This window comes from Amia ocellicauda, chromosome 6 (assembly GCF_036373705.1).
Source record: "Amia ocellicauda isolate fAmiCal2 chromosome 6, fAmiCal2.hap1, whole genome shotgun sequence".
In the NCBI taxonomy this organism is placed as follows: Eukaryota; Metazoa; Chordata; class Actinopteri; order Amiiformes; family Amiidae; genus Amia; species Amia ocellicauda.
The window spans coordinates 34,682,369-34,702,284 of NC_089855.1; the positions used below are offsets into that span (position 1 = coordinate 34,682,369).

Genomic DNA, 19,916 nt, shown 5'->3' on the forward strand with positions numbered 1-19,916 from the left:
GTTCCTTAGCTGTCTCCCACATCCCTCCGCAGAGTGGGTGAAGGCCCACCAGCCCAAACACCTGGAGGAGGCCATCAGGCTCGCAGAGAACCACCTCGCTGCTAGGGATGATTCCACCTCCCGACGCCCGAGGGCGGACACCCTCCCACCCATTCCCAAGACCATCTCTCTGGCCCGACTCACCCAGATACGGACGTGGTCCCAGAGTTTCCAGCCCCCAAAACCTGTCTCTCCACAACCCGCTTTCCCTTTCCCACTTGTCCGTCCCAAACACAAATCTGTTTCCTTAGCTCCTTCCTTTTCTCTGTTGCCCGGTAGAGTGCGGTCCCCTGGAACAGCTACGTGATGTGCTGGCATTGCGGGCAGCCTGGACATCGCCTGGCCGAATGCCCACTGGTGAAAATGAATTATAAACCTCTCATTGAAATACCATTTGAGAGCATTGGTATGGACTTGATCGGTCTGTTAGAGAAAAGCTCCGCAGGGTATCGATTTGTGATAGTCATAGTAGATTTTGCCACTCGGTATGCGGAAGCGATTCCTCTATGGACAATGTCACCAACTAGGATTGCTGAGGAGCTGTTGAAGATCTTCACTAAGGTGGGGATCCTAAAGGAAATCCTGACAGATCAGGGCACTCCCTTCATGTCACGTGTGATGCGTGACCTCTGTAGGCTGTTGGGGATAAAATCCATCAGTATATATAAGTTATTACTGCCTTGCTGTTCACTGTACACGAGGTTCCCAAGGCTTCCGCTGGCTTCTCTCCCTTCGAGCTATTATACGGGAGGCGGCCAAGGGGAATCCTCGATTTAATAAAGGAGGATTGGGAGGCTACTACTTCTATGGTACAGCACATCCTGGACCTGAGAGATCGATTATCGGCACTGGAGAAAATTGCACAATCGAATCTCTTACAGGCCCAGGAGCGACAACAATGTTTGTACAACAGGGGAGCCCGGTTACGATCGTCCACACCAGGGGACAAGGTATTGGTGTTACTCCCAACTTCAACCTCTAAGCTGCTGGTTAAGAGGCAAGGACCCTTTGTAGTCACACGCCGCTTAGGTGAGGTCGATTATGAGGTGTGTTGCCCGGACTGTCAGAGAGAAAAGCAGATCTACCACCTCAACATGCTGAAGAAGTGGTGAGAGAAGGAAGCATTATATGCTCCTAGTTCCTCTCAAAATAAAGAGACTGAACCCGCTGTTTCTGAGGTTCGCATTGATCTCAATTTAACAAACGCCCAGAAACAGCAAGTCCACTCTTTATTAACCTGCTTCCAGCATGTCTTTTCTCACCGACCTGGGCTCACACCTCTCATCAAACATCATATCCACACAGCACCTGACACCTGTGTGTGTATAAAACCCTATCGCACCCCCTATTATAAAAAGCAGGCTGTTAATGCAGAAGTGCAAAAGATGTTGCAGCTGGGAGTCAGAGAGCCCTATAGTTTCAGTGCCAAAGCCTGATGGCAGCACTAGATTCTGCATTGATTATAGGGAGCTCAGTCCAGCATCCCGAGAGAAAACCACTTTCTCCACTCCTCATAGTTTATACCAATTCCGCACTATGCCTTTTGGGCTGCACGGAGCCCCAGCCACTTTCCAAAGGCTGATTGGACTGTGTACTCCAAGCTGCACCAACGATATGCCTCTGCTTATTTGGACGACGTGCTGATTTTCAGTAAGGACTGGAATAGCCACCTCATCCACGTAGCAGCTGTGCTGTGGTCCCTTCAGCAGGCAGGGCTCACGGCAAACCCGGGCAAGTGTCCAGTTGGGAGGAGGGAGACCAAGTATCTGGGGTACGTCTTAGGGGGAGACAGGTATGGCCAGTAGTTGACAAGGTAACCTGTGATGAAACGGCTTTGCCTCTCATCCCTTAAGCAGGAAATGTCCGTGCATACTATTCTTATTGTTATTGTTTTCATTTGTTATTTGTTTTACTGTTGTTTTTGATTTGTTTGACTGTTCAATCTACTGAAAGTGTTGTTAGCATTATACATCACTATGATAGCGGTATGGTATTTTACATAATCAATACTTATCTAGTTTGGTTACGTGGGAGAAGTTTTCCTGCCTGGAAACCATATGAGCATCACGTCTTGAGCGGCGTTCTCTTTTCTTGCAGCGTTGAATCTCGTAGGGCATTTGTTTGGTTTGTTTTAGTTTTTCTTTGCTGGTGTGTGTATTTTCTTTTGTTTGCTAATGTTTCCTCTTGGTTGTTTCTTTGTTATTTTGTTGCGGTGAAGGGCTTCTAGTGTCCTTTGATACGAGGGCGATTTGGATCTCGCGCAAGGACTATTTCCTGTTTAAATGCAATGCTCCACTTCCATATGTGTGTGGGGGGGAGGTATCGTGTTGATGTGTGTTTTATATAATAGAATCATACCCAACTCTCATTAATGGGAATAAGGATGTTGGTTTTATGTATGTAGTTTGTAATTCTACAGTTTAACCCAGTGTATTTTACATAATGTGGGTTATTTATTTATTGCCTTGTTGTTAATAGCAACTGGGCTCTCCTTACTATAGATTGATTGGTTTGATCCAAAGCTATAAAGGTGTGGTTTTTACTCTAGACTGATCATTATGGGGTGGTTGAGCTCCCAAGCAAATTGGATATGTTTTGCTATGTGTATAGGAGACTTGATTGATATACATGGACTACAAATAAAATGTGTTGTTTTCATCAGCTTTCAGCCATGTTTTGTTTTGTTTTGTTGTGAACTGAACTTGCCACCTAATTACACCTGGGCTGCTCATCCCGATTATTATAGGGGATAACTTCCTCACATAACCGCTATCGCCTCCTGTCCACCTCCTTTATCCCCTGACCAAACTAACATGGAAAGGTGCTCCAGATACGGTCCAGTGGACGGAGCAGTGCCAGGTGACTTTCCAGGCTATTAAGGACCACCTCTGCCAACAACCTGTATTGAAATGTCCTGACTTCTCTCTCCCCTTTATTTTACAGACTGATGCCTCGGAAGTTGGGCGCAGTCCTTTCCTAGATTTTTGGGGGCCAGGAACACCCCATAATCTATCTTAGCAAGAAACTATCCCCCCAGGAGCGTAAATATAGCACGATCGAAAAGGAGTGTTTTGCCATCAAATGGGCTGTCTAGATGCTCTGCTACTACCTACTGGGGCATCCTTTCTCCCTGGAAATGGACCACACACCCCTGCAGTGGCTGCACTGCATGAAGGACTCCAACCACCGCATCACTTGGTGGTATCTCGCCCTGTAGGACTTCAACTTCTTAGTCTATCACCAACCCGTTCCCCAGCTCTGAGGATTGGATTTTCCAGGACAATGCTCCATGCCACACAGCCAGGTCAGTCAAGGTGTGGATGGAGGACCACTAGATCAAGACCCTGTCATGGCCAGCCCAATCTCCAGACCCGAACCCCATTGAAAACCTCTGGAATGTGATCAAGAGGAAGATGGATGGTCACAAGCCATCAAACAAAGCCGAGCTGCTTGATGTTTTGTGCCAGGAGTGGCATAAAGTCACCCAACATCTTTTTCTTTGGTCAGGACCAGTTAGTGAAAGGCTGCAGTGACATCTATTGTCCCCTGCAGGAATTTAAGAAAGCACTGTCAACCTACACATTGGATTCAGCAGACTACAGAGCACTGTGCAACCAGTCTGATGACGTCACAAAGTGATCTTGGGTGTTGCACTTTTTTCCTGTTACGACCATGTTGCACTACAAAATGGAACCATGTAAAGGAGCATAAGAGAAATCAAAATAATGACCACTTTTCAAATACTTTTCCGTCACTGTGTTTTGTAACCGCTGTGATTAAAAATTAGAAATGACTTCCTCCAAGCTTGGTGTTTTAAGTTTCCTTTTATGGTCTCAGATTCTTTCACAATACCATTTCCTTTGTGAAATTGGCTCCACCCTTCCACAGGTCACAGGCTATAAGGAGCGCATTACAAATCAATAAAGTACTCATTCAAATATCCTAAACAGGGTTAATAATATTTTAAAATGTATGGTAATTAGAAGGCAAAATACATTAAATAAATCCAAAGAATTCCCACTTTTACAAAACCAGTATAGTACGTGTCCTTCCAGAAAGAACCATGGTGGGTTCAAAATGCTAATACATGGAAACAATACTTAAAAAAACAGCAGGTTCATTTTCATCCCTTTTTAATCGACATTGGCTTTAGCTTTGATATAAGAATAATTAAATCTTATCCTATTAAAATAAGAACCATAGTTTTAGAATCTGTCAACTGTACAATGTACTCCGAAGAAAGTATTAAACATTTTCCTCAAACCCTGTTATATTTCTAAAGTAGTTCACAATATGCACTTTAAACTGTAGTGGTTTCAGTACATTCTCAGGATACACTGATGAAAAAGTAACAAGTTTATTATGAAGAAACATAAATACAGGTTAACTTGTAGTCCTTGTAAATTGTAACTGCTATTAGGTTTAAAAATAAAATTATTTTAAATTGTAGATGTTATGAGGGATTAATAATAGAATGTATTTAACACAATTTTCCCCTTCAATTTCATTTAATGATTATTATATCAAATCTATGGCACTTATTGTCTTCTCACTACATCTAAAACAGTGTGTCCACAGAGAGGGGTTCAATCATTTATCTGCAATAAAATGGATAAAAATGTTTTTTTAATGATTAAAAAGAGCTTGTTTCATCAAAAGCCACACTTAATACTATCTCTTATCAGAGCAAGGTTGTTTATCAACAACACATGCATGTTTCATAAGGTTTCAAAGTTGTGTCCCCACTTTTTGTCAAGTGTCAGACATTCATTAAAATGTATTGAAATCAGCCAGTATCAGGGGCAGCTGTCACTCTGAAAGACCCCATGCCACCTTCCACCTCTGCAGAGTGCATCAAAATTATTTGAAATGTTTAGATACTTTTATTCTCCTGAAGTAGGTTATATTAGCATCTAGCATCAACAGAAAAAAACAAAATGGCTACTACATGAACTCCATTTGTTTTGTGAAAGAAATACCTAATGTGACAACACCGTCAGATGTCAACTCAAAGATTTTCTGTCTGAAGGTGGTGACGGGCCAATGATGGAGTTGACATTCAATGTGAAGTCATCATGTTTTTGTGGTTTTCAAGTACATTTTAATTATATTAAATATAGAAATAGTGTTTAGTTTTTCTAATAATGTATAAATACTAAATATGTGGCATGACAGCATATATTGCTTTTTTTGGATTGATAGTCATCAACTCTAGCTGAGTTAGGGTTGAGGGAACATAAGGCTGAGGGAACATAGGGCTTAAGGAACATAAGGCTGAGGGAACATAGACAAACTCCCCCTCTAGCATAGTATAGGCAAGTATGATTAAAGATATTCAGAGTGCTGTCATGTGTTTCAGTCCAGCATGGCTAGGTAGCATCTCTCATTGGAGGAGCGTATATATTTCATTAAAATATTTCATATTTGTCGAGGAATTGTTGGTCACATGTAAAAATGTAATCTGTATGTAATGTAACATGAGAATGTGTTTTGAAATCTTAAAAACATCTTGATTGCTGTTAAAGGTAAAGTTAACATTCTATTACACAGCCCAATTAAAATGGAAATCTATATATATATATATATTGAAAGTAATTTTGTGGGGGCCTCTGTCAGCCTTGGTGAAAATTAATGTTTACTATACTTCTTAAAGGTCTAGCATAATGTGAGTAAAAATGTATTTGCATTATTGGTGTCTGATGGTGTTGACACAAAATAACTGATGGCAAGGTAAAAAGCAGATTTTGATAAAAAAGAGAAAAGTTGGGAGGTTGTATCAAAGTGTAGCTCAGCAGCTTAGTACATGTTAGATACACACATGTAGTTTAATTTGTCTGAGCACAAGGTTTTATTTTTTAAATATTTCTCCCATGTCTCAAGAATCAGTGCTAAGTTTGTTACTATTGTTGAAGTGTTGATTGGTGCTGGTCAGCATTTTTCTGGCAACAGATGTTTATCAAAGACATTGTTTTAAGTCCTCAACCAAATACTTGTCCCAAAACACACAATCTTTATACTGTTTAAATGTTTTAGTTGATTGAATATCCTAGAAGGCATTAGCTGATTCAATCATTCTAAAGCCAGTAGTTAAATAACCAAAAGACAATTGCTATATACAATCCAAGGAACAATTAACCTAAGACAGAGACAGGGTAACTTAATTTGGTAGATCTTTGTAGCATCCTGAGTAGTTGGTATGAAACTACAGACCAAAATGCTTTAAGAAACTATGAATTAAAGTAACTCTAAACTCTAAACATTCTGCCAATTCCTTCCATTTCCTTTCACCCTTTATCCCCTCTTACTATGCTCCACCCCAACGCACAACCTTTACCCCATTAACCCCTCATGGGGAGGTGGCATGCTACACTGACAGTCGAGTATAAGAACTGACAACTGAAAAATAACAGTTCATAGAATGGACTTTTCGCAAATGAGAAAAAAAAGATTGTACAAGTTCAGTTAGACTACAATGATTGTGTAAAAACAATAATACCACTGACCAATCTGCTTCTCTGTTCAATGTACAAATAAGAACATGACCAGTTTAGTATGTGCACAACTTTATTTTTTAATTACACAGAGTATTAGGGGGAAAATACTTTAAATGTAAATGCAGCACACCAAAAAAGGGAAAACAATGCATTTTAGGAAAATTCAAGTCTTGGAAGTGAAGATGAATAGTAAGAATCTCTAGTGAATGGCTGTGCAAGACTAACAATCTAACTCCTTGAACAGAATCAAAGGAACATTTCACATAGGAACTCAGCCTTCCAATTAACATTGTATATATAACATTGTATGTATATATAAAAAAAGGTAAGTAGTGCAAAAATGATTTGTTCCTTACATTAATAAATCAGCGTTTCTCCATATTTAACGACATGTTATCAATCAAGTTATAAAACAGATATAAAAACCATAAAAATACAAACAAGCAGAAGGCATAGTTTATGTAGAAAAAAGAAACGAAAAGAAAAACAAGAAAAAAACTTTTAACAGAAAAAGAAAATAGTCTCTATCAAGAGGCTGTTTAAAATATTCGCACTTGTGAGTAGGAATAGAACAAATGTATCCATCCCATTAAATAGCATAATATATTATTTTGAGAATAAAATCTTGAATAACTTCTGTAGTTAGAAAATGTGCCCTTACTTAAGTTTACTGTAGTAGTCCAAAGATAAAGACACAATTGAGTGTGGTAAAGCCTAGTGAAATTATAGTTAAGGAAAAAGATTATCCTTAAACCATAGTTGAAGCTTTAGAAAATCAATGCATAGTTTAATCTTGGGGAAAATAAAAGTAACTTCCCAAAATGGGGGACAACATTCTTTAAAGGTGGGAACATAATTGTCACATAAAATGACATAAAATGAGTGTGAGTAAAAACCAATAACAACATTCATTACTGTGTCACCAAACAGCAGTTGGCAGTTTTAAAATGTCGTAATGTGTATTTTTAATTAATTTGAATATCATGTCTGCTTAAAATAAAAGAAAAAATCATATTGCAATGATTACGTATGAGTATATTATGTTCAGCTAGTTTAAAACATAAATGAACTCAATGAGAACAAGCACAATACTTTAATATGATTTTAAAGTGAATGAATATCAAGCCTTTATTTTTAAGGCTGTATTCTAAGTGAATCTATTCCAGATTGATGCTGTACTGTGATATTTTATTGGAAATCCAGTGGATAGTGCATATGTATTAAACTATATATTTGAAGTTACTGTAACACATCTAAATTATGACCTCACTGTTGAATTAAAATTTTCACTTTTGAATAGCCATGACCCAGATATCAGATTCTGAAGTTAAAGTTCACTTTACAATTGAAACAATCAATTAAATAAACAAACCAACAAAAAAGGGGAAATAATTTGATAATGCAGTAAAATAAAAGCTTATATAAGGATCATTGAAATTTAAAAAGTTAAGGTATAATTCCCTTTTTTATATCACCTAATTGAAATTGCATTTCTCCAAGTTGGCCAGTGGGAGCACAATCTATGACTTTCTTCTTCTCGTGAAATCTGTAGATGTTTGGCTTAAAAATATCTAGACCATTGTAAGTGAAATTATAGTATCCATGTGGACAAACAGAACTAAGACCCCAACGAACTGAAAACCCTGATTCACTTGGCAATTAAAAATTACCATTCCAGTACTTAATGACAACTTTTGTTTGACACATGACTCATCCTTTGACCTGAAGGCTACATATTTTAATATGTGTGTTTAATATATGTATGGGCAGTAGATTTTGTTAATCCAGGCATTAGAAGCCTATTCTACTCTGTAACAAAAAACAATAGCATGTAAAAATAATAAATAATAATAATATTACCATCAAAATTAAGTGCACACGATCTCATGTGGGATGGAGAGCAGTCTATTTTGTCAGCTCTAAGAATTAGGAGGACCACTCTTTACACAACTGAAGAGAAACTTGAAGCCCTACAAAAATAATGAGTACAATTAACTCTGTGGTGAAAGTGTATCAGTTATAATAACATTGAATAATGCATATTTAAGTATATATAATGCATTCAAATATTAAAGTTACTTTTAAAATTGCATAAAAGGCTCACAATGCCAAGCCTCACTAGTACAATGTTCCTGTTGTACTGTACACCACTATCACTGTTTAACACCTCCCTTTAAAAACTGCTCTCTGCTTGCTAAATTCAGTCCTACTGTACACTCCTTTTCACTTCATACAGGAAATCTGTCCCTTGCCATTCTCAGGACATACACAATTAACCTCTTTTCCTATGATGCGATTGAGCTCACATCAAGTATATATTTGCCAAGAAATATGCATCACAGTTCAATTTGCATTTAGTCAAAATCTTCACAAAAAGCCCTTAAAGACTTGCAGATTCACAGTAACAAGTGAAACATTTATATAGTAATTTAAGATGGATGGATATATGTGTCGTGATAGTGAAATGTAAAGATGTTCAAAAATGCAGCTTGCACCCAGTTTATCCAGGTCTATGAGTAGATTTTCATTAACATCATATGTACAAGTATGTAAAATGGCAGTATTGGGAGTAATATGCTGCTTTATAAACATATTTCATTTTGAATTGAGAGAATATCACTGTGGAATATAATGGAGTATAGTACGTAACTACCAGTGTTTGATATAATAACTCTGATTTTCATACCAAGTGCCTGTTAGTAATAAAGTAAGGCATAATGTGTGTCATATAATCTATTCTCAAAACGATTGTGCTATATTTAAAGAGATAGACTGTGAAGTTTAATTTAGACTATTCTGTTCAACATCTGCCACCATATCATTTTTTTTTACAGAACACAGTTCAGTGAGATTGTGGCATTGAGGACCAGAGCACAAGAAAATAGTTATTTGTTAATGTTGAGATGGTGATCCCAGGACCTTTGACATGTAGAATGTTTTATGTTTCCTCAAGATATACAGGGCAAATTCACAGCATAAACATATAAAGCAATTTCTGCCAAACTAAAGTCTTCAGCATTACAAAAATAATTAGCAAGACCTCTGTCGTGTTTGGGGGATCCTTACATTAGCATCCTGGCAGACACATATATATTTTCATTGCATGGCTTTGGTATCAGTTAGAAAAAAAAAGAAAAACAACAACCAATTACAGTTCAGCATTACAGCAAATGTTTCTGGAGTATCTAGACAACAGCATTTAAGTGATACACTGCAGGCCACATTTTTCTTGTTTACTCAATGACTTTTTGAAATAACAACCACATATATGCATCTCTGTAATGGAAACAAGCAAAGCAATACTTACATTATTGTATTAGAGAACCAGTCACAGATAGGAAGATATGAAGCTGAAGCACTGTGCTTTAGAGTCAGTGGGCCACCTGGACATTAAAACACAAGCTCTACTATTTCACTACACTAGTGTTATCATTCCACATTCAATACATCACTTTTTTCTGTTGCCTAAGACTAAAAAGATTATGAACTTTTATCCTCTGCAATTTACTACTTCTCACTTGTGGATATTTCAGCCCTGTGCAACACACATTTTGTGTCCCCTGTAGCCTACAGACCCCATCTCTTAATGTGATTAATACATGAAACATTACGAATAAATAATGATAATCAATCAAGTATGGCGTATGAAGTAGAATACACAAATTATAGATAAAAAATAAAAAATATGGCTAATTTGCTCTTTATCCAGCTCTACTCACTAATTACCATTGGATTTGTGGGTTTGTGGGTTACCCCTATATTCAAGTTTTACAAAATGCTGTGTACAGTTGACTTCATCTCCTGACTCACTATACCAACCAAAGCTCTTTCATGTGATCCACATGTCTCTGCCTTTCCATGTACAACAGAATCAAGATTGGGGGTTTTGTCACAGCTACCAAAGCTGGTTGTGTTGTATGTTATGTTTTTTGTGTCAAATGAAACTATTAAAGCTTTTGTTCCCATATGCATTCCCATATTTCAAAATAGAACCACATAGTTTGTTCCATTCGCCTGCTTAGAAAAACTAAAAAATGACAGAAATCAATGTCAGTAGTAGAGGAGCTAATGGTGTTGTTTTAAGGGATGGTCTAGAGGTCTCATTAACAGTCAAGTGTTTCATTTAATAAAATGAAACCATGTTTTTCTGTACTTTAATATAGCATCAGCATCACCTTTTTTCCAAATTTGTAAAAGCTCCTGATTCTATACATCATTCAACAATAACTCTGCAAGTGTGTGTATCCTTTAAACTGACTTGCAAATGCTTTGAAGTATTATACAGTGCTGTGACATTGTTTTTAGCTCATCACTTTTGTATCCAAGGGGGTCCTCTAGTTCAACATCTTAGGCTTTTTTCTAGCCAAGACCTTGAAAAGCTATTACAAATCTTAACTTTTTATGATTTCATAAGGATCTTCTTTAACATGCTTTTAGAATCACATTTCATAATATTTAATTTCCTGGATAAGGGCACCTGTTAAGAAATAAATAATAATAATACACATTTAAAAGCATCACTGGTTTATTTTATCTCAGAGCTAGGATCCACTTGCTTTGTTCACTTAGTAGCCAAACCTGTGGGACCTTAAACTGCCAAGTCATCTGTTCTGATCCTGTTGCTGGATCCGCTGGTTTTACTTAGCCTGCGTTTGTCCTTGAAGAAGCTGTCGTGCAAGGGAGGGGGCACCGAAGTGTTGGAGGTTTCGCTCCCTTGTGTGTAGCTCATTTGGAGGAAGTCTTCCCCTCCAAGGTTGTCCCGGCTGCGATGGCGCTCTGTGGCCATGTTGGCAGAGTTCTGCTGGAGAGCCATTTTGTTGTTGAAAGGGTTGCAGCGGGAGTCTGGGGCCTCCACGCACTGACTAAATTCTGGAGGGGGCGTGCAGGGGAGTGTTGCCTTGGGCGGGAGCTCAGTCTCTTTGGATGAGGCAGCAGCGCCGGAGGTGTCAGAGATGTGGGCGGCGGCGTAGACCCTCAGGCACTGTTTGAAATTCTTCCAGCCCAGATGGAAAAGCTCTAAAATGCTGAGGAAGAGTGAGACACACGCCACCACCAACATGAAGATGATGAATATGTTCTTCTCAGTTGGCCTGGACATGTAACAGTTTACTTTGTGAGGACACGGCCAGTTCTGGCAGGTGTAGAGGGCCTTGAGGAAAATGCCATATATAAGGTACTGGCCAACGATGAAAGTCACCTCAATGATAGTCCGAATGAGGATACTGAACACATATGTCTGTAGCAAAGCCCCCTTCAGCTTAATCTTGCCCGATTCATCCTTGGCCGAGTCCTCCACCTTCTCTTCTAGGTACTCCTTCTCCCCAGCCCCAGGGGGATTCTCCTCCTGCTCCCTCTGTCTCCTCTTCTCCTCCATCCGTACCGTGTGCAGAGCATGTCCCATGTACACGAGGGAGGGGGTTGAAACAAATACAATCTGCAGGACCCAGTAGCGGATGTGCGAAATGGGGAATGCTTTGTCGTAACACACATTGGTGCAGCCGGGCTGTAGGGTGTCGCACTCGAAGTCAGATTGCTCATCTCCCCAGGAGGACTCAGCAGCTGTGCCAAGCACTAGAATGCGGAAGATGAAGATAACGGTGAGCCAAACTTTCCCCACTGATGTTGAGTGTTCTTGTACTTCTTCAAGGATGTTCCCAAGAAGACTCCAATCACCCATCACTGCTTGTACCTTCTCTTGATGGAGCCTGCCAAAAAGGAAAGGGAAAGATAGGGAGAGGGAATTGTATTATTATTATTATTATTATTATTATTATTATTATTATTATTATTATTATTATTATTATTATTATTAATGATAATAATAGTAATTATTATTATGTATTATTATTATTATTATTAATGATAATAATAATAGTAATTATTATTATGTATTATTACTAATAATAATTATTATTAATAATAGTGATAATAATTATGTAAAGCCTTAAAATAATAGAATACATTGTGCTGCAGTAATATGGAAAGATCTCATTGACATAAATGTGACAAACTAGTTTTGCATTTAGTTATACAGTTAACACATTGGTAAAATGTTAAACTTTGGAGAAAAAACGTAACAACTAACTGGTTACCTTTTGAAAGCAAACATGTGCTTTAATGGCTTTACTTTTACTATTTAGGGAAACTTTTTTTTTTTTTTTTTTCGGTACGGACTGGAACACGATGTCCAATCACAGCACCAATGATTCTGAATAATTGTAGTCAGCTGCAATCATAGCAATTATGATATGTTGAAACAGAGACCTCTACTGGCCACAAAGGCCTATGATAATTGTGCCTGAGTGTTTATTTTATTGTTTTGTTTTATGCTCAGTATCATAATAGTGCATTAGTACATAGTATATAACAACTATACTTGGCATTACTGGTATGCATCTTGTGAAACTATTGCAGTTTGTGCATGTAACTCTTGCAATGACTCTGCTGGCTCTCATTTCAGGACCTGAATCACCACCCAGAGTTCCACTAAAACAATTATTCTCAATAGTTATTGAAGTATTTCCTTCACAGACTTAAAATGAAAAAAAATACATTTCCAGAAGCAAATACAGTTTATGGAGCTGGCGAAAAGGTTAACTATATTACATAGACACATTGAGGTTTTCTAATGCTCCCTCAAGCCACTGCTATATATATATATTTTTGTTTTTTAATTAATTAATTTATTTATTTATTTACCCTGTAGGAACATTTTATTTAGTGGAGGCCCACGCTTTCTTTCACCTTTGAATTTAATGATTAGAAAATTCCAGTACACTTGGTAAAAAAAGGTGGAAATTATCTAGGGGAACATAAAAAAAGCTCAGACATGTTTTCAGAACTAAAAAAAAAAAAAAACATGTCATGCAGGACTTTCTTCAAACAATTTCCACCCCCTGGGCTGAGATATAAGCAAATGCTACAGTCACTACCTTCTCAAGTTAGAGGTCTGTTAAGGAATATGATGATGGCAGAAGCATCCCAGGACCATGGAGCCGTGTTGTCGTGCCGTGCCTGGCCATAAATCATAAGCTTCTCTGAGAACTTCTCAACAAAGTTTTTATAACACAGTGATCGGAGGGAGTGGGAAAAGTTCAGCTGCAGTTCACCGGGGGAATTCTGACAGCATGTCACAAGCTTATAAATAGCATCTTGTCTCTGTGAGAGCTAGGGGAAAAGAGTGACACAGGCCTGTGACAGCAACCTTTCCCACAACACAGCCATAGCAGCCATTTAGAGCAGGGTCAATGGAAACTGAAAGCAGGCTGGGAAACAAAAATAGTATAATAATAATAATAATAATTAAAAATATCGAACTGTAATTCTTCACTTTGTGGTGGGAGATGGCTATGGAGGAATGGTCAGTGTGGCAGCCTTTGGGCCTGGGAATACATGCTCTGCACCCTAACCTCTAGACCAGGGGTTCCCAAAGTGCGACCCGGGGGCCAAATGCGATGTTTGGTGCGGCCCCCCAAAGCCAACCTTCAACAACCACTTTTCTGAAGCTGTACTATATTTTTACATTTTATTAACATTTTCTGTTACAAATTACACTTGTAATTTGGGTTACAATAATAAAACAACAATTAAAGTTAACAAATGTTCCCTAACAGAAATGTATAGGAAATAAAAAGGTATGATTTGGGATATATATAGTTTTCATCGGTGGTTCATTTTCTACTGCGGCCCCCCATCCCATGCAACGTTGGGAAATTAGCCCTCCATCACCAGACATTGGGAACCCCTGCTCTAGACCTAATTTAATAAGTTAGCAGTTGTCTGTTTGTTGTTGATTTTTAACCACAGTGTAACCCATAACATCCTTAACTAGCCCATATTATTATCGTTTCTTTATTCATCTCCCCCTTGTTTGTTCTTTGAATTTATTGCATGCTTTCTTCTTGTATATCTCCTTTGCACTGTGCTCTGTTTGACATTATTCTGCTGCACTTATAATGTCTCTCTCTCTCTCTCTCTCTCTCTCTCTCTCTCTCTCTCTCTCTGTCTCACAATATATTACAATCTATACATAAGCCATTCTCATAAGGAAAACCTAGCTGCTGTAGCTGGTTACAGACAATCTTATGTATAATCAAACAACCAAGTCCAATTGTGTTGTACCTGCAAAAGACAGGGCATAAATGAAACACAAGGCAGACAAAAGATAGTGATTTGGCTTGTCTGGGTAAACTCAGCAGTAGCCGTCTCCGGTTATGCTTTCTATATTTGGCTGAGAATTTCTCACAACATCCTGGTATGTCTGTGTGACACTTTACAGTTTTCCCTATGGGCAACTTAGCATGTTGCCGCATTTCATTTGCCTGGCCTATTAATGTGCTGATACTATTGTCTGTTGTTTTGCAGCATTACATATTGCCCAAAGCAATTAACTATCTAAGGAAAAATAACAGCTTTTTTTGTTCATAATTCTTACAATAAGATACACAAGAAGAAGGAAATTAAATAACTGGGAAAAGTAGATAATATGAAATACTCCAAAATGTCCCAGTTGATGAAGACCAAATAAACAAGAAGTGTTTGCTTCTGATTTGTATTTGTTTTAATTTTATTCCTAGGATATATATCTTCCTTTAATGTTAGCTCTCTTAGTAATGGCATATTTCATTTTGTATATATTGTATGATACATCCCTGCTTGAAATTTGCTCAAGACTAGTGAATGCATTTTGTTTTTTTTCTTAATGTCACAATTAATTGGGAAGGAAGAAACAATTATAAGAAAAAAGGCAGTTCCCACATCACGTTCCAATGGAAACACAATCCCTGCTTTGCTTGCCAGTACATTTTATCTTAAATATATCTTACCAAATTCAAATGTAGAGCAAACATATTAACAAGGATAACACTTTCATGGAGATGTGAAGGCTTTGTTATAAAAAAATATATATATATATTAAACAAAAATGTTCATCCGAAAAGTAGTTACTTGACATTTCAAAGAGACAGCTCTTTATCTATTCGTGGGTCAATGTGTTCCATTCAATTGCTAGACGTTCAGTTCTAAGTTCTGAGAAACAAAATTCAGCAGTGGGGTTTCATGGTAACTTCCCCTCAGGTTGGCCAAACATTAGGAGTTTCTCGGAAACTGCATCACAGAGTTTTGGCTCCACTGATTGTGCCTATGGGCCACAGGCCAGCAATGATGACAAAGATGTCACCCAGAATTCTTGCAGTGAGCTTAGGTGAGATGATCCCATAGAGAACGATTACCTGCCTACAAACATTTACTTATCCATATTGTATGTATCACACTATTTGCTAATCGTGCTATCTGGTTAAGTGTGCAGTTTAGTTATGAACAGATGCTATGGGTACAGAAATGAAACCAGTGTGCTGAACAAAGCTGACTCATGCACATGTATTTCACCCAGGAGTTTAGTCAATGGCTAAATGTGTTTTCTATATGAGTAAACTTTGGAACTCTATACGAAAGACTTTCATTTAAATACATTTACAGGCAATGCCTTTAGTACTCGTTGGCTTTTTTCAAAAGTTTTCCAAAAAGTTTAACTTTGATTAAACTAAACTAATGTAAGGTTGTTAGGCACCCTGACTCATCACAGCACATTACAGCTGATCCAGGACCACCATTTAATGAAAATAAAAAAACTTTTGATAAAGTTAGGTTTGCCTGCAATATGCCCCAATCAAGTTAAAAATATTGGACAAAATTATATTATAAAGGTCAGAAGATACTTTAAATCCTTTTATTTTTTCCTCTTCCTGTCAATTGCATTAATATAATTAGGAGATGGAAAGATAAATGCCCTCCCTGGTAGAAACAAGTGTAGAAAGATGCTTTTTTAATACAGAAACAAAAATCACATTCCAAGAAAGCTACAGTTGAAAAAATGCCAGAAGAGAAATCACCCCTTTTGTAACATGGCAGTTCATTACTTAAGCCTGTATTAAAGAGGTGTTCATGAATATGAACCTGCACTTTATGTATTTAATTACAAATTAAATAGACAGAAAACAAGTGGGTGAACATTCCTACCAGTTTTGACAGAGCAGGAGCACAATTCAGCTTCACTGTAATCCATGGAACATCAGTAGTGACAGACACTATCTCTGGAAAATCTGAGCTTCTTGCACTATACTCTCTGGGAGAGATGTAAAATGGGAAGGGCCTTACTACTTATCCACAGGGGACTTTGTGCTTATGAAGGTGGGGCTTAGGGGTCTGGGAAAAAACGTAATAATGAAAATAAGGAGGGTCAGTCCAGAACAGTTAATTTTGCACACATAATCAGTTTATCTATTTTTCTTACATAATCATATAATGGATTTGTAAATGTATTTCACAGTCATGAAATGTGAATGAGCTTCGAACTTTAATATTATTAAGTTAACTCTCTCTCACTCACACACACACACACACACACACACACATATATATATATATATATATATATATATATATATATATATATATGTATGTATGTATGTGTGTGTGTGACAGCGTGGTGCGTTTTGCCCACACTGCCAGGGATCTAAAATCGGGGTTCGAGAAACAACAAGACAGGGATGTGGGGAAGTAAGTGCGTATTTATTATGTACAGTGCTCATTGTGAAAACCAAAAGGACATACACACAACCAAATCAAAACCTAGCTCCTCTCGAGCCTACCTAAACATGTAAATCAAGTCCCTCACTAAACACAACTAATAAAACACAAACACTGGCAAACAAGTCTGTGATCCAAGTCTTAATCTGTAATCCAAAAACAAATTCCCAATAACCAAAGCAATCCTTCTATCAGCAATCCTTCACTCACACGTGCTTGTTCTCCAATGCACCCTCCTCCTAGGTTCACCTCCTGCCTTCCCAACAACAGGAAGCTGATTGCTTCCCTGTTTTATAGAGGTAGGTAGCCAGTCATGGTGGGAACATTGAGTCAGCTGAGTCAGCCCTTCCCCGGATCTGGGGAAGTATACCGCAGATTGGGGCAGATCCTCACCACGCCTCACTATATATATATATATATATATATATATATATATATCACCATAACCTTATATTTATTCACATCTAAATGAAAGCCTCCCCAAGATGTTTCCACTTGCTTTGATCTACAACTCCTATTTTCCATGTAATGCCTTCCCATCTTTTATGTGGTCATCTTCTATGTCTGTTTTCATCTCTTGGAATCCATTCAATATCTTCGTTTGTGTATCTTCAATCTGTTCTTCTTGCAATGTGTCCCGCCCATTGACATTCTCGCATTTTCACACATATTTTGGATGTTCTTGGATCCATTAATGTATTTTTCCATCTCCTCTTGTTATTCCAAACATACATCTTTCCTTGCTTCTTTGTGTTGTCTGCAGTTTTTGTAACATTTTGGCATTAAGTGACCAGGTTTCACACCCATAAATGTCATCTGCAAAACGTAAATTGTTCAAATGAGCTCTGTAACTTGATTCCTATTTCTTCCCAATCCAAAGTCTTGAACACTTCTTCTGTTGTTGTGAACATTTATGGAGAGATCATGTCTCTTTGATGTACTCCTTTACAAATCTTGATCTTGTCAGTGTCTTAGTGGTGTCAGATTGTTTATGTAGCATTGTTGCAGATATATTAAATAAGAGTTATGTAGGTTTCCTCAATGTTTTTATTTCTTAGAGCTCTGATGACTTAGATTGTATATATTGAATCAAATGCTTTCTTATAGTCAACAAAGCCCAGTCACAGAGTAAGCTCATATTCTCTGCATCTTTCCAACATTTCTCTGACAACTTCTATATGATCCATTATGTTATATCCACTTCTGAATCCTGTTTGTTCTCTGCATTGTCCAGTGTGTCTTGAAAGCAATGTGTTAACATCTTTGTAAATACTTGGGAAGTAGACTAATGGGCCTATACAGTGGCTCTCAAAAGTATTAATCCCCTTTGTACTTTTCCACATTTCATTGTGTTACAACAATCAGAATGGATTTAATCAGGAGTTCTTTCCACTAATTCACATAGAAAATGTCCATAATGTCAAAGTGAAAAATATAATTTCCAAATTGTTCTAAATGAATTACAAATACAAAACAGAAAATAATTGAATGCATAAGTAATCACCCCCTTCAGTCAATATTTGGTAGAGGCACCCTTGGTAGCAATTACAGCCATGAGTCTATTTGGATAAGTCTCTACCAGATTTGCACATCTGGACACAGCAATTTTTGCCCATTCTTCTTTTCAAAATTGCTCAAGCTCCATCAAGTTGGAAGAGGACCTTTGGTGAACAGAATTTTTCAACTCTTTCCACGTATTCTCAATTGGATTGAGGTCTGGGTTTTAATGGGGCCACTCCAGGACATTCACCTTTTTGTTTTTAAGCCACAGTGTGGCTTCTCCCAAGTCCCAGGTCTCTTGCAGACATCGGCAGGTTTTCTTCCAGGATTTCTCTGTACTTTGCTGCATTCATTTTGCCCCCTATCTTTACAAGGTTTCCAGGCCCTGACACAGAGAAGCATTCCCATAGCATGATGCTGCCACCACCATGCTTCATGGTAGGGATGGTGTTCTCAGGATGATGTGCTTTGTTAGCCTTGCGCCAAATGTAGCGGTTAATGCTGAGGGCAAAAAGCTCTATTTTGGTCTCATCAGACCATATAATCTTCCTCCACTTGGTCTCAGAGTGCCTTCTGGCAAACTCTAGCCGAGATTTGATGTGAGTTTTTTTCTCTCCCATAAAGGCCACTTTTGTGAAGCACCCGAGCTACTGTTGCCATAGATCTCTTCATGGAATCCCTCGCACGGATACTCTGTTTTTTGGACAGCCTGATCTAGGTAGATTCAAAGTTCTGCCATATTCTCTTTATTTCTTAATAATAGACTTTACTGTAATCTGGGGGATATTCAGTGCCTTGGAAATGTTTATATATCCTACCCCTGATTGGTGCTTTTGAAGAACTTTATTCTGGATTTGACTAGAATGTTTCTTTGTCTTCATGATGTCATTTTTGTTAGGAATTGTACTAACCAACTGTGGAACCTCCCTAAAGACAATTGGTTTCACCACAGCTCAATCAGGTGTGTCATGGCAAAGGGGGTGATTACTTATGCATTCAATTATTTTCTGTGTTGTATTTGTAATTAATTTAGAACAATTTGCAGATTATATTTTTCACTTTGACAATATGGACATTTTCTGTGTTTATCAATGGCAAAAACTAATGATTAAATCCATTCTGATGTCATATTGTAACACAATGATATGTGGAAAAGTCCAAGGGGGTGAATACTTTTGAGAGCCACTGTAGTTCTTCAGATCTTCTTGGTCTCCTTTCTTGTGAAGGAGAATGATGGTTGCATTGTTCCATTTATCTGATATTTTGTTTATTTCAAGACACTTTGTGAAAAAGTAC

The 19,916-nt window shown here is 37.9% G+C and overlaps 1 protein-coding gene across 2 annotated transcripts in view; it reads right to left on the reverse strand.

The window, feature by feature from the left end:
- Positions 1-6,585: 6,585 nt before the first annotated feature.
- gja5a (gap junction protein, alpha 5a) overlaps positions 6,586-19,916 on the reverse strand; it is a 28,547-nt gene continuing 15,216 nt past the window's right edge. The window contains exons 1-2 of one of the 2 annotated variants that reach the window (XM_066707031.1): positions 16,551-16,667; positions 6,586-12,238 (exon numbers count right to left, since the gene is read on the reverse strand). In XM_066707031.1, the coding sequence (XP_066563128.1) occupies positions 11,122-12,210 (1,089 nt within the window). In that variant the 5' untranslated portion in view covers positions 12,211-12,238; positions 16,551-16,667 and the 3' untranslated portion in view covers positions 6,586-11,121. Of the gene's footprint in view, positions 12,239-16,550; positions 16,668-19,916 lie in introns of those variants that run through there. The other variant, XM_066707032.1, reaches the window with a different exon arrangement.